Source organism: Stegostoma tigrinum, chromosome 12 (genome assembly GCF_030684315.1).
Source record: "Stegostoma tigrinum isolate sSteTig4 chromosome 12, sSteTig4.hap1, whole genome shotgun sequence".
NCBI lineage: Eukaryota > Metazoa > Chordata > Chondrichthyes > Orectolobiformes > Stegostomatidae > Stegostoma > Stegostoma tigrinum.
The window spans coordinates 26,562,304-26,578,169 of record NC_081365.1 but is presented as its reverse complement, the minus strand read 5'-3'; the positions used below and the strand labels follow the sequence as shown (position 1 = coordinate 26,578,169).

The window sequence follows — 15,866 nt, the reverse complement described above, 5'->3', positions numbered from 1 at the left end:
TCATCCACAAAATAAGCTAAGGTACGTTCACTTTCCTTATCCATGTCATAAATATACATTGTAAATAATTGTGGCCCCAACACTGATCCTTGTGGCACCCCATGAGTTACGAGTTGCCATCCTGAAAAAAATCCGCCGTATCCCTACTCTGTCTTCTATTAGTTAGCCAATCCTCTACCCATACTGATGTACCACCTCCAACACAATGGGCTGTTATCAAGTTGCCTGATGTCTGTTAACTTATCGAATTCTTTCTGAAAATGCAAACGTAACGCATATAATGCTACCTCTTCTATCCTGTTTGTTATCGCAGAGAAGCCTGGTAAATTTGTCAGGCATCATTTTTAAAGCATACCTGCCCTGTATTTCTAAGTGGTCCACTATTATATCTTTTATTGCAGTCTCAACTGTTTCCTGATGACTGATTTTAATTACTAGATTTTTGTCTCCTTCCCTTTTAAAATAATGATCCTACATAGGCATTTTTCCAATCCTCTAGGAATTTTCCAGAATCTAAGGATTCCTGGAAGATGACTATTGGTGGATCCAGTATCTCTGTAACTGCTTCCTTTAATATCCTGGGATACAGCTTTGGATTTTTTAATTAGTTTTTGATAATTTGATTGCTCAAAGTTGATAAATGTTGGCATAATGTTAAATGTAACAAGTTACTCTATCGTAAAATCAAAAATCTATTGAATGTTATTGTTGCTGCTTGTTCGAGATTAAATTTGGAGAGTCTCGAATCTAACGAGATGGTATTAGAAAGGCAGCACAATGTAATTTTGCATTTATTCTTATTGAGTAACAGTTGAATTTTCAATAGTACAAAACAATCTGACACAAATTTGAGTGGGGCTGTAATATGTCCCGTGTAGGTTACCGAAATATACAATGTAAAGGAAAATTTGTCAAATCTATTGTCATTTGCTGTTATTTTGTTGTGTGAACAGCTTGAAGCCCTGGGAAAATAAAATATTCAGGAAATTGAAGTTCTACCTGAGCAAGGAAGGATATAAGTACAGAAACTTAGCGGAAAATCCAATCAGAGAAGCCTTGAATCACTATTTTGGTAGGCAACTCCATTCAGAATCTAGGGAAGATTGATTATTGTGCATTAATCTCAGGCATCGTGGGTTGTTATAAACTGATAAGTATGGTGCCGTCCAAAACTGAATAAGTAACTATTTAGTCTGTTGGCTGGACATCCCTTAGTAATCATGCCCAATTACTACCCCCATGAGTCATAACAATACTCATTAGAAAACCCAAAATATTTCATTAAAGCAAAATTAGAATTTAAACATCAAGAGCAAATTAATGGATGGATGACATGTGGTGTGTTTCTTCAGATATGTAGCAAAATGAATGTGGTTATTCAAAGATTGGAGTTCTCAAAAGACCAGTTATAGTTAGGTGAGCAGATTTGTTTTTGTTTTCCATCCAGTCTTAATCAGTTCAAAATGCAAGGTGGGACAATTGAATAAATAATCCTTTTACACAAACTGATTGAGAATAGATGGTTTATTTTTTAAGAACATACTGAGAACTGGAGTGGTGACTGGATAAGTATTTGTGTGTATGGAATAGTGGTAACGTCTCAAAATTCCATCAGTTTTTCCTTTATTCTGGAATACAGTCTGGATCTGTATAGTTCGTCCATCAGTCTCCATGTGTGAAACTAGATGTGGAGATTTAGTGGGCGTATGAGCAATGTAGGTAATGACAAGACAAATTCTGCTTTAGTTTAATTTCCACGCACTTGCATTTGCTAGCAGAAGCCCTTGAATTGAAGCAAAAATCCTAGCTTATTTATTTTCTGCCCTTCATCCTAGCAGTCTCAAGGCATGGAGTAGATTGTGGCAATATTACCACAGCCCTAGCTCAGCTCAACTTGATGCATAATAGTTTGGATAATAGAATTGAAACCTGAGATTTTTTTTAAGCTAAGTTTATACTTGTTGGACTGTCAATGGATCATTACATTTATTCAACACTGGGTTTTAAAAATTAATAAAATACCAAAGCTCTGCCAGAAATTTGTTTACCTGTGATATTTCACCTTCACATCACCAACGTGCTAGCTGAAAATTTGAAAAACAACCAGCACAAGGAGATTGGAATTCCCTTGATCATCTAAGCAGTTGTGATTAAAGCAGCGAAGGGAATTACCTAGTCAACCACATTTGTTTTAATTACAAACCTATTAAGTACTTGGGCATAGTCCATGCAAATCATTGATTCAGATGCTTATTTGCATCAATTAATATCAATTTGATACACTGGTACTTAAATTACACAGCTTAAATTTAATTAGGCAATGGCTCTTGATATTATAGTTTGTGTATATACAGTTAGAGGTTTTTTTTTGCTGTTCTACTCAAATATTCTTTTTTAAATGTTCAGCTTATTCACTTGCACATTTATGCTAGTAGCTAAACACTTCCTAACAGCACAATGTAAGCTAAACAGAGCAGTAAATTTTGGAATCTTTATCCTCAGTATGGTTAATGCTGAACGTATGGTATTACAGAAAGAATGCTTAGAGACATAAGTACCAATTATTAAGTGAACTGAAACAAAAATTGAAGTTATAAGCCCGCCTGTAAGTGTAAGGTTTTACTAGAGAGGCAAAGATGATCGCAGCTAAACATTTCTACTCTTCTGCACCATTCTGTATAGAGTAGTAATTAACTTCCTAAATTGTGCTTAATCTACTAATTTTGACGGATGAGGATAAAGTACGTGGAGGTGGGATTGCTAAGAAAATGTCCTAGACTTCATTATGTGACCTTATTTTTAAAAGATACACTAGATTTATTTTCTTCTGTATAATTTGAAGGACTGTTTCTTTTTCCAGGAAAGGTTGACCATTTCAATTTGTAATGAAAATAAACTGATAAATTTGCAAGTAGTTTTCCTGTATCTGCAGTTCTAATGTCTGGTAATTAGACTGTTTAATAGTTTTAGACTCTGTACGATCGTACTTAATTTTGCTATTTACAGAAATGGATTAGTCTAATTTAAGATTATAAAAATGCATGTCAGCGGCAAACCTTATTTAATGGTGTCTTCCTGTCCATTTCCTGTTTTTAAACAGTAAATGAATACTTGGGATCAGAATCTCCAGTGTTCTTTGAATATAGAGTGAAATACTTGATGAAGTATAAGCATGTTGGAGAAGCAATCACGTTGACCAAATACTGTGTAAACCATCCTCAAACCGGCACAAACAAGTACTTTCTCCACTTGTTTTTAACGTGGCTATGCCGCTCATCGCCAGAAGAAGTCCTGTTGCAGGAGGTAAGGTTGCATGATGTGCTTCATTTGGGTAAAATTTTAAAACAGTTGTCAGATTTTGAAGTACTCCAGCAGTCTTAGAACTATAGAATCCCTACAGTGTGGAAAGAGGCCACTTGGCCCATCGAATCTGCACTGATCCACACTAGCTCAGCCCCCTATTCTATCCATGTAATACCTACACATCCCTGGATACTGCAGACAATCTAGCACAGCCAGTCCACCTAATCCACACACCTTATGTAGCAATGAGCAAGTAGGTAAAATACTTTACTTTTGAAGTACTCTAATATACATTTTTATATAGAAATAAGTAATTTGAAAATAAATTTATTCTTACAATGCCATCTATCAATTAAACTTTCCTCTTAGGAACAGACATTTACAATCACTGTATCTGCATCCCACAAGAGCATTTGACTGCTTTTGAAGGCTTTCTGCTTCTTTCTCAATTCATGGTCAGATGAATCCCCAATAACCACCAACCACCTTAGTTTGTCTGAACTTGTTCTCTTGTTAAACAATTCGCTTTTAACTCCACTGACTTCTTTCGAATGAAAACTCTTGTTATGGGTACTCGCATGGTCCTGACTATGCATGGTATTTTATGGAATATATGGAATGTTCATTGTTACAGTCCTACAGCCCCTCTGTCATTTTTTCCCCCGACATACTAATGGTGTATTGTTTCTTCCTCATTCCCCTGAATTGCAAAATTTAAACAGTTTTGTTCCCTTATTTCACCTTTCTGTAATCTCTTTATGGCCTATATCTGACATTTTCCTTTTCTCTACTTGTTGGTATCCCTGGAAATATTTACTATAAACCTATGTGCTCCTAAAACTGCCTTGACTAGCCGTTCTCACCCTTCTTTCTGGAAAATTTCAGTTCTCTTCTCCTAGTTTCTCTGTTCCTGTTGCATCTACTTAATGCATTTCTGCTCTCCCATCTTTCCCTCCCAACCAGAACCACATTAAGGTACCCTGTGTCCTCAGTTTTCACCCACTGAGCCTCTATTCAATGGCTGTTTTATGCTGTTTCTATCAGCAACATCTTTCTCCTCCTGCCCATTCAGCATTACAAAGGGGCAGTTCTCGAGACAGCCCATGAACCCTCTCCATCTCCACAGAGTGGAAAATGCAAAACTTTTCCTGATTGTTTCCCTTCTCACTGTCCATGCCCTCAAGCACTCCTTTCAAATGAACCAATAATTTACCTGCATAACTTTAAATTTATTGCATTGCCTTCACTACTCACAGTACAGACCTTTCTACATTGGGAAGAATTAATTTAAGTTGGCCAGCCATTCTCTGAAATGCCTCCATTCACGTCATAATTACGAGCCCAAAAATTCAGTTGTCTGTCATTTTAATTCTCTATTTGGTTCCCACTATGATCTTTCTGATCAACCTTTAGCAGTGGCCTAATGAGGTTCAAGAAATAACATCACATCTTTCAGGTGGGCATTTTACAGTTTTGCAAAGGATTATCAGATCATCCATTGTCTCTTTGAATGGTAGAGCAGATTTGGTGGGTTGAGTAGTTCGCTACTACTACCACATTGTATTAAGCATTTCAGATTGTAATTTATGATCCCTTTTTGCTATTTTTGGTTTAAATTTTATTTTTCTCAGTTCTGTCATTCTGACTGCCTTTAGGCACAACATTTGTTTCATTTGACACATTACCTCTTCCTGTGACCTGTAACCGTTTCATTTTAATCTCTCCTCCTTATAGCCCCATTGAAAATATTCCCTTGTGCTTCTCCCACATTTCCCTTTCAGTTGTTAATAACTATTGCATCACCTGTAACTTTTCCCAGTGCTTGGCTTGAAACAGCAACTCTGCTTCTGTTTCTGTAGATGCTGCCTAAACTGATGAATATTTCCTGAATTCTTTTATTATTTCAGATAACACATTTTCTGCATTTGTAACAGACAATAATTTTTCATATTATCAATGTTTGTCTGCAAAATTTGGGTTAGCATTCTTCTATATTTTGAATGCATGCAATCTCTTTGCCTTCCTGCCCTACTTTGTAAACTTTAGGCGGCATTTATTACCTATTCAGTAAAACTTTATTTGTCTTTGTTTAAAATTTAATCTCCTTTTAGTATTTCCCCGTTATTGACTCTTTGCTCCAATGTATCGTTTAAATGTCACTTCATCTATGCCTCTTCTTCACTAAGCAATCTCTTTTGGACCTAAGTGCATAAAATTTAATGTTTTCTTGTTTGGCATGGACAGTGCTTTTTCTAATGGGCATTTGTTTTTTTTAACACCAATGCCAATGTATGAGTCCCTTTAAGTATGATGAGCACATTAATATGTATGGTTTCAAATGTTGTATAAGACCATAAGAAATAGGAACAGGAGTAGGTTATTTGGACTCTCAAATCTGCTCGGCTTTTCAGTGGCTGATCTGACACTTATGACTTCCACTTTGCTGTCCTTTCCTCATTACCATTGATTTCCCCCTACTGATAAAGAACTTATCTATCTCAGTATTAAATATACACAAGGAATCTGCCCCCCCACAGCTGTTTGTGACAAGGAGTTCCAAAGACAATGCATCCTCTGAGAGAAGAAATTCCTCCTCAGCTGAGTCTCAGTCTGATTACCAAGGCATTCTAAAATAGCATACCATGTGTGTGTATGCCTACTTTTCTAACTGTGATCAATTTATCTTCTATATACTGTGTGTGCAGGTGGTAGTGAAATTGTGTTGGACTAGTAATTCAGAGAACCCTAGCTCATATTCCGCAATGAATATAAATATAATAATTCAGGCAGTTGTAAACTGACATCAATAAAAGTGATCCTGAAAAGAAGTAGAACAGGAGCACAAACTGTCTTTTTTGTGTTCGAAGGAAAGACAAACCTGTCACTGACAATGATATATTTCTCTTGGATCTTAATGATGTTGTGAAGTACAGATCGATTAAAAATGTTCTTTGACTTTCTTCCTCCTCTTTTCCCATATGTCAGATTTCCAGAATTGACTGCCAGGAAGCTCTTGATGTTATTTGTAGATTGGATTCAGAAGGGCAGGTGGAACTAGCTTGGATTTTGTGTGTGGCATTCCTTACTCAGCAGCTACGAAATGGAGACATGTATTGTACTAGGTAAATATTTTATTGCTTGAGATTGTGGGCATTTGTTTGGCGGATAGAATTACTGGTGCTGTGTGAATAGCACTTGGAAATACTCTACCAGGTAATAAGCAGATATGCATTGACATTCCAATTAAATTAGATATTGGTAGAATATGCATCCTCCATTTGCCCATGCAGTACAAACCTGAATAAGGTAAACAAACCAAAAAGTGCATTAATTTTCTTGAAATTACTTGTGTAATATGCTATAATTAATACAGGGTTCCATTTAAGAAAATTCCAGTGTTCAACTGCTCCTAAAAATAATTTAAAACACAGGTGATTTTCTTTAGTGGAAAAATATCTTTTGCTGAAAAGCCATACAGATTTGGCAGTTTTAATTCATAGTCTTGGTTTCATGGTTTATGAGCATTGATTTTAAAAGAAGTCTATACCAGAAATTCAAGCAGTAAATTTTCAAATGTATTCGTGTTTCAAATAACACACACTGTCAATAAAGGATGACCAGTAGATGTGCCGTACTTCAATTTGCTGAAGAAGTTTGGTAAGCTGTCAAATCAGTGCTTATTGTGGAAGATAAAGGCCCATGATGTAGGGGCAACATATTGTAATTGGTAGAAGATTAGCTAGTTATCAGGAACTAGAAAGCATGAATGGCTGTCTTTCTGGTTGGCAAGATGTAATGAGTGGTGTACCACAGGGAAAGGTGCTGTGTGAAGCTTGGTTCTTGTGGATTAATCTAGAGCTAATCATCCTTGCTTTTCTTATAAAAAAGGAGATTGCCCATGTAAGACAGACAAGATGAATTTTTGTTTTGTAAGTTTCATGTTGAAGGATATTGCATCTCGGTCGGGGATGGGGGTGGTGGAAAGCAACAGCCAAATTTGTGCACCACGGTTCTTTCTGCTGCATGCGGGAGAAGTAAAAAATGAGAATGCGATGGACATACTTGTAAAGGGAATAAGGAGGCATTTCTGTGGCCACCAACATGGCTCTAGAATGATACGTTGCCTCCCTGGTACCGGGATGATAGTGGTCGTCTTGAAGGAGGTGTGGACTTCAGATTGTGTAGCAAGGAGAGAGGTTAAAGATATGTGAATACTCCTGCCAGCTGGTCTGCTCAGGATCTGACTTAATGGCCAGGGATTCCATCTATGCCCGTCTGTTTTAGTGGGATCATTTCATTTCACTCACTAAGTATTCAAAGTGAGCATAGAATACTTTGGGCTCATTAATTGCAATTCAACCCCTTGTGTTGCCCAAGGATGCCAAGCATTTTGGCAGTTTGCATTCGGTGAACTGAGAAACCCTCAAGTTGTAAATCTTGAATGGCCCACTCTTCCTACTTGGTTTTTCTATGTTAAATATTCCTTGGTGCAAGGTGCTCAGAAAAGATTGCAGAATGTAGACTGGGATAGTATTTTAAAAGCAAAGGATGGAAAGGGATAAACGTTCATGAAACATTTCTGCAGCTGTATGTGTCCTGTTCAACGAGAAAAAGTGCTCTTGATCTACTTGGTCCAATCCATTTCCAGGTTTCAGTAGGAAGATATTTTGGAGGCAGTGATCATTGTGTCCTAAGGTTTAGGCTGACAACAGAAGGAAAATAAGCAATCCAGACTAAGAATAATTAATAAAGGGCAATCTACTTTGGGGCAAGAGCGGAGCTGGACCAGATAGACTGGAACAAAAGATCGGTGGGAAAAGTTGTGGCTGAACAATGGACTACTTTCAAAGAAGAGAGATGGTTTGGGAGTTCTCAGAAGTGAAAGGACAAACCAATCCACCCATCCCTAGTTTTACAGGGAGTTTGAAATTCAAATATAGAATAAGTGTGCTTATGACAGGCCTGAGAGAAAATGCAATGGAGTGCCAAGAGGAATGCAGAAAGTTTTTAGAGGGGCGGTAGAAAAACAAATTAGAGATGCAAAGGGAGGCTGATGGCCAAAGTTGTAAGAACACATCAAGAATAAAAGGGTGTTTTGGAAGGATTACGGCTGATTAGAGACCAAAATGACGATTTATATATGAAAGCAAAAGGTATTACTGAAGTGTAAAATGAAGAGCTAGTTGTCTTTGCCACGAATGTGGATGCTACCCAAACCACTGTGACACAGGAGGAAACTTGTTACTAGAGAGGACGGAGTGCTTGTTAGGTTGTAAAGCTGACTAGAACTTGGTGAGATGAATCCATGGTTGGTGAAGGAAGAGTTAGTAGAAATTGCAGGGGCATTGAAATAAAATTTGTTTTCCCTAAACCAGGAGGGGAAATGTCAAGGAGGCTAGAGAATTGCAGACTTACGCTCTCATTCAAAAACTGTTCAGCAATTATAGATCCATCAGTTTAGTATCACCGAGGTAGCTTCTAGGGACCATTTTTGTGATAATAATCACATGTAAAAAGATGGGTTAATTAGCAAGCTATATGGCTTTTCCTAAAGGGAAAATAGTGGGTTACCTAACTTGGAAATTTTTGAAGAGGTAACAGGAGGGTTTGTGGGTAATGCTGTTGATATCATATACATGACTTCCAGAAGGGTTTTGATACAGTGCCACGCCTTAGACTTGAGACAGGTTCATGAAATAAAAAGCACAGGACAATGGTGGGTATAAAAGTGGCTGACAAATAGGAAATGAGGTATCCATGAATACTTTTCAGGGGGCAGCCTAGTAGTAGAGTACTACAGACATCTGAATTGGAATCCTTTCCAGTCCTGATGTCTGAATGATCCACGTTTTGGTGTACAGAGGCAGTTTGCTGATGATATGAAACTTGGAATATTTGTAACTCTGTGAGAAGGATAGTGTAGACTTTGAAAACAACATAGACATAGGTTGATGGAGTGGTGGGTTAAATTCAACAAAATGGTTTTAGATGATGCATTTTGGTATGAAAAATGTTGGCGGACAATTCGGAATAAGGCATAAAGGAGCAGAGGAACTTGCAAATGTATGTGTGTAGATCATTGAAGTCAAAAGGACAAGTAGACAACAGCTAATAAAGCATACAGTATCCTGGACTTTCAGTAGAAACATGGGAAACAAAAAAAAAGGCTATGATGAACTTGTACAAAACAAGTGTTCAGTCTCAACTGGAGTATTGTGTATTGTTCTAGATGCCTATGTTGCAAGAATTTGTGTATAGTGGAGAAAGTACAGAAAAGATTTAGAAAATGGTGCCAGGGTGAGAAACCTGTTATGAAGCTACTTTAGGCTTATAAGGCTCTGGGCAGGCCACAATTGAAGTATTGTATGCAGTTTTGGACCTCCTATCTCAGAAAGGATGCACTGGCCCTGGAGCAGCTTCAGAGGAGGTTCACGAGAATGGTCTCGGGAATGCAAAGCTGAAAATGAAGAATATTTGAGGACTCTGGGACTATACTCATTAGAGTTTAGAAGGATGGGGGGGATGTAATTGAAACTTAGAATACTGAATGGCCTAGACAGTAGATGTTGGGAAAATGTTTTCATTTGTAGTAGAGACTAGGACCTGAGGGCACAGCCTTAGAGTAAAGGGAAGACCTTTTAGAACAGAGATAAGGAGAAATTTCTTCAGACAAGGAGTGTAATTCACTGCCACAGAAGACTGTGGAGACCAGGTCATTGAATACATTTAAGACAGAGATAGATAGGTTCTTGATTATCAAGGATTACTGGGAGAAATTACAAGAAAGGGGTTGAGGAATTTATCAGCAATGATTGAATGGCCAAGTAGACTCAATGGGCCAAATGGCCTAATTTCTGCGCTCCTGTCTTATGGTCTTTAGGGAGATTGGAACTGTTCTCCTTGGAGAGAAGAATAAGAGGAAATCTGTTTAAGAGTTCAAAATCATGAGACTTCTAGATAGAGAAGATGAGCAGAAACTGGATTGAGAACAAGAGGGCACATTTAAAATGACTCTTGAATCTAGCAAATTTGATGTATGACATGCTTTTTCACAAGTAATTTGGGGCTGAAATGCACTGTCTGGAAATGTAATGGAAGCTGATTTAATTGCGGCGTTCAGGAGAGCATTAGACGAATATTTAAATAGAAATGTGCAAGGATACAAGATAAGGCTGGTGAATTTCAAGTCATAATGCTCACGTTTGAGATGCGTTGGATTGAATTGTCTCTTCCTGCACTGTAACGATTTGTGATCCTGATGAGTCAAATGGCCTACTTCTCCTAATAGTATTTTTAATACTTGTGGGAATATTTAATTTTACAGGTTGTTTGCAAAAATTGACAATTTAATGACAGTGAAAGCACTTTATGGATCCAGTTTCTTTTGAAGCTTCAGTCTCTTATTTTTTCCCTTTTTAATCCACTTTGTTTTCCTCACTCTGACTGCTCAAGTAGTACTTAGTGATTCCATTGATATGTTCTCATGATTGGACTATTTGTAAAAACACTGTAGTGTGGTGTTTCCAAATTGCATTTCTTAGCAAAATATTAGCTACGTTCACTTTAAATGTGTATGATGCTAGCTGTAGGGCTAAATGTAAGGATAATGAATTTTGAAAAAGTGTTAAGATTTAATCTGCTTTCTTGCCAGGTTACATTGAACTGAGCTGGAGACATTGTTTCTGTCTTGGCTGGCTTGGATAAATGAGATGAGAGAAGAACCTCTGTAAATTGTTCAGCGCAATAGCTATTTGGGTGCACCAGACTAGAAACTACTACATGGCACAATGTTAATTGGGCAGATGCATCTAATTGTCATTCAGTGGTTGTAAGGATAACTCCAATTTTAACCTGTTACTGTAAGCTTTTAATTTTATACAGGGAGTTGATACTAGTGTGGAGCAAACTGCAGCTGCAACTTGATTCATCCAAGCAACACTTTCTAGAGAAATGTCGTCATCTTTTACTTACCTCCAGAAATGTGAATCATATCTTCCTCTTTATTAGGGTCATTCAGAATGAGGTAAGCAACTTGCTGCTGTGCATTGATCATTAAAATGCTGTGGGCAGTTGTAGAAAATAATCAGGCAGATGGATTATTGGGCTTTCTATTAGGAGGACTAGAATGAAAAGAATGTAGTGATTGAGCTGCAATTATACAAAGTCCTAGATGAACCACACTTGAGGAAGGATATGTTAGCCTTGGCAGTGTACATTTACTAGACTGGTACCTGCAGTTCAGGGGTTAAATTAAGAAGAGAGACTACACAACTAGGATTGTAGGTATTTTAAATTAACCTGTTCAGTAAGATACGCGTCTGGAGCATGTCGGACTTGAACTTGAGCTTCTTGGCTCAAAAAAGGGTAAACTACCATTGTGCTACAAGAACTGTCAACTAAGATTGTTTCCTGAGATTTGGGATTGTGTGATTTATCAAGTTTTCAAGCTATCAAGAACAGTTGATAGAACGGTTAGAAATTAACAATTTCCATTTGATTAGGGAGTCTGGGATTTGGAGAATAATCTAGCAAACTAGATCCAGGCCTGCAAGGAATAATATTAGAAAACACAAATGCTAAAAGTTTAGATCTGCCTCTGCAAATGCCAGGTGTTGGCTTAATTGTAAATCAGGTTAATGAGCTTTACTTAATCAAGGGCTTTATGGACTTAAGGGGCAAATCAGTAGTGATCTCATCAAATGGCAAAACAGATGGAAAGAAGTGACCCATTTATTCCCACACATCTCTCAACAAGTAGCTTAGATAAACCAAACCAAGATTTCTATGAGAGGTAGCAAAGTCTTTCTTTTTTCTTTATTTGCTTGTGGGACATGGGCATCATTAGCTGGTCAGCATTTACTGTCCATTCATACTTGCTGTTGAGAAGGCGGTAGTGAGGAGAGTGTTTCTGCCATGTTTTTTTTCTGGTGCCTAGGTCAATGCCAGGTGATTTGTACAGTTTTTTTTGTTGAGATTTTGTGGCGATTGATACAAGTGAATAGCTTTCTATGCCATTTCAGAGAGCAGTTGTGAGTGAATGACATTGCTGTGGTTCTGGCATCAAATGTAGCCCGGGCCAGGCCAGGTGACTATGGCAGATTTCCTTCCCTGAAAGAATTTAGTGTGTCAGGTGGATTTTTCCAACAATGGACAATGGTTTCATGGTCATCAGTAGATTCTTAGTTCCAAATATTTTCTCGTTACATCAAATTCTACCATTTGCTCTGGTGGGATTCGAACCTGGGTCGCCTGAACATTAGTTGAATTTCCGGATTAATAGTCTAGCGATAATACTTGGCCATTGTCTTCCCATTGTACTTGTTTGTGAATAGCAGAGAGAATTTTTTATGTCCTGAGATGTTGCAACTTAAGCCTCTTTTAACATTAGTTACTATTTACTTGCAGGTCTACACTCTTTAAATGTTTTACTCAACCTTATTACCACTGCTGGAAAATTTAATTCTTCATGCTTCAGACCTTTGTTTTCCTTGAAGAACCAACTAGTTGCAGAGTTATGGCATCATGGCATTTTGCTTAGAGGTACTGATCAGTACTTCAGATTGTACAGCATGGAAACAGATCCTTTGGCCTAACTAGTCCCCACTGACTTGCGTTTGGCCTGTATTCCTCCAAACCGTTCCAGTTTATGTACTTATCCAAATATATTTGGACTGTACCTGCATCCACCACTCCTTTGGCAGTTCATTCCAGACATGAATCACAGTCTTCAAAAAAAATTGTTCTTATTAAAACTTTCTCCTGTCACTTCAAAAATAAGCTCTCTAGTTTTGAACTCCCCCACCCCAGGGAGAAGACCCTAGTTTTTCACCTTATCTATGACACATGATTTTATGAACCTCTACAAGGTCACCACTCAACCTCCTATGTTCCAGTGAAAAGTTCCAGCCTCTCCTTATAACCAAACCCTCCATTCTTGGCAATATCCTGCCAAATCTTTTCTGAATCCTCCCCACTTAATAATAACCTTCCAAGAGCAAAGTGACTAGAATTGGGGACAGTACCAAAAGAGGTCACCTAATGTCCAGTACAGCCTCAATATCACATCCCAATTCCTATACTCGGAGGTCTGAACAATGAAGGCAAGTATGCTGAACTCCTCCACAGTCTTGTCTACCTGTGGCACAAATTTCTGACGAGTATGCACCTGGACCCTTCGGTGTCTCTGTTCGCTAATACTGCCCAGGACTCTGTCGTTGTTTGTCGTACCATGGTGCAATACTTTATATTTATCCAAATTAAATTCTATGTGCCACTCCTCAGCCCATTGACCTAATTGAGCAAGATCTCTTTTTAATCTTGGGTAACCTTCCTCAGTTCAGTATACCACCAATCTTGGTGTCATCTGCCTAGTTACTAACCATGCCTCCTATATTCTCATCCAAATCATTTTATATAAATTACAAACAAAAGTGCCAGTCCCTGTGGGTTACAGCTGGTCACAGGTCTTCAGTCTGAAAAACAGCCGCCCTCCACTTCCTGCCATCGAGCTAATTTTGTGTCCAATTTGGCAAGCTCACCCTGAATCTGTGTAATGTAACTTTGCTAATTAGTTTACTGTGTGGAACCTCGTCAAAGTCCACTTAAATGACATCACCCACTCTGCCCTCGTTAACCTTTTTGGTTACTACTTTAAAAAGCTCGATCGAGTTCGAGAGACGTGATTTTCCGAGCACAACACCATGCTGACTATCCCTAGTTGACCCTTGAGCCTCCAAATGGATATAAATCCTATCTTTTCAGAATCTCCAACAACTCACCTGCCATTGATAGCAGGTTCACAGGTCTAGAGTTCCCAGGCTTCTCCTTTTAAAGCCTTTCGTAAATAAAGGCACAACATTAGCCACCCTCCAGTCCTCTGGAATTCACCCAGGTTATAGGTGATACAAATATTTCTGCTAGGGACCCTGCAATTTCCTCCCTAACTTACCACAACATCTTGGGATACACTTGATCTAGTCCCAGAGATTTATCCACCTTTTATGCTTTCTATGTCCTCTAGCCTTCCTGTTGTGTAATATGAACTGCTTTCTAAACAATGTTTATTTCCCCAATTTCCCTAGCCTCCATTTCTTTCTCCACAGCAAAAACTGATACAAAATATTCAGTGTCTCTCCCATCACCTGAGGTTCAACACATGGACAACTTTGTTGATCCTAAAGGGCTCCTATTCTCTTTAGTTGCTCTTTTGTGCTTAATGTACTTCTAGAATCCCTTTGGATTATCCTTAACATTATCTGCCAAGGCTGTCTCATCCCCTCTTTGCCCTGCTGATTTCTCTCCTAAGAATGCTTCCACTTGATTTTGCACTCCTTGAAGCAATTCATTTGATCCCAATTGTCTATATCTAATGAATGATTCTTCCTTCTTGACTGGAATCTCAATATCTTCATCTGTTGTTCATTAATCTTACTACCCTTACTCTTCACTTTTAACAGGAACTTAATGTCTCTGGATCCTCATTATCACAGTTTTGAATGTCTCCAAGTTGTCACTTGTCCTTTACCTGCGAAGTCTACTCCAAACAACTTTTTAAAAGTTCTTGTCTCATACCATATGAATTTGCCTTACTCCAATTAGAACTTTTAACTTTTATGGAAGACTTATCCTTTCCATAACTGTTTTAAAACTAACAGAATTATGATCACTAGTCCCAAAGCGCTGACCTACTATCGCTTCTGTCACTTGCTGTAGTTTATTTCCCAAGAGGAGGTCAAGTTTTGCTCTTTCTCTAATAGATATATTTACATATTGATAATGAAACATTTCTGGAATACCTTTAATAAATTCCTCACCATCCAATCCTTTAGCGCTGTGGAAGTCCCAGTCAATGTTTGGAAAATTAAAATCCCCTACTGTTACAACCATATTATTCTTACATTTATCTAGAACATGGAACAGTACAGGCCCTTCAGTCCATGATGTTGTGCCAACCTATTATCCTACTAAGATCAAACTACCTTGCATACCCTACATTTTACTGCCTGAAGGATCTTTACATATGTTCTCTTCTATTTCCCTCTGACTATTTGGTGGCTTATAGTCCGATCATCCTTTTCTTATTTCCAGTTTCTACCCATATATTTTCACTGGATAATCTCTTAGAAATATCCTGTAGTTACAGTAGCGATGTTTTCCTTTATCAAAAATGCCACTCCTCTCTTGCTTCCCTTTCTATCCTTCATATTGCATCTAAGACAAGGACATTGAGCTGCCAGTCCTGTCCTTTCCTCAGCCAAGTTTCTCTGATAGCTAAGATGATCCAGTCCATTGTTCCTATACATGACCTGAGTTCATCAGCCTTACCTGTAAGTCGTCTTTCATTCAGTGAAATAAGTGCAATTTAATTCTTCAGAGTTAACTCGTTCTCTGACTTGCCCTTATCTGCTTCTTCTAATAAAATTATTCTTTTCTGTAACAGAACCATCTCCATCTGTCTTTCTATTTTACAGCTATATACGAACTCCCTTCTCTCTACTAGTTTAAAGGCTCCTGAAATAGAACTAACAAATCTCCCTGTTAAGATATTTGTCCCTTTCCAGTAC

At 38.0% G+C, this 15,866-nt stretch overlaps 1 protein-coding gene across 1 annotated transcript in view; it reads left to right on the top strand.

The window, feature by feature from the left end:
- The window catches only part of LOC125456893 (zinc finger protein 654-like), a 47,827-nt gene that overhangs the window by 19,539 nt on the left and 12,422 nt on the right, over positions 1-15,866 (top strand). Inside the window, exons 5-7 of the mRNA XM_048540407.2 lie at positions 3,101-3,303; positions 6,289-6,425; positions 11,185-11,326. Coding sequence (XP_048396364.1) covers positions 3,101-3,303; positions 6,289-6,425; positions 11,185-11,326 — 482 coding nt within the window. The remainder of the gene's footprint in view (positions 1-3,100; positions 3,304-6,288; positions 6,426-11,184; positions 11,327-15,866) is intronic.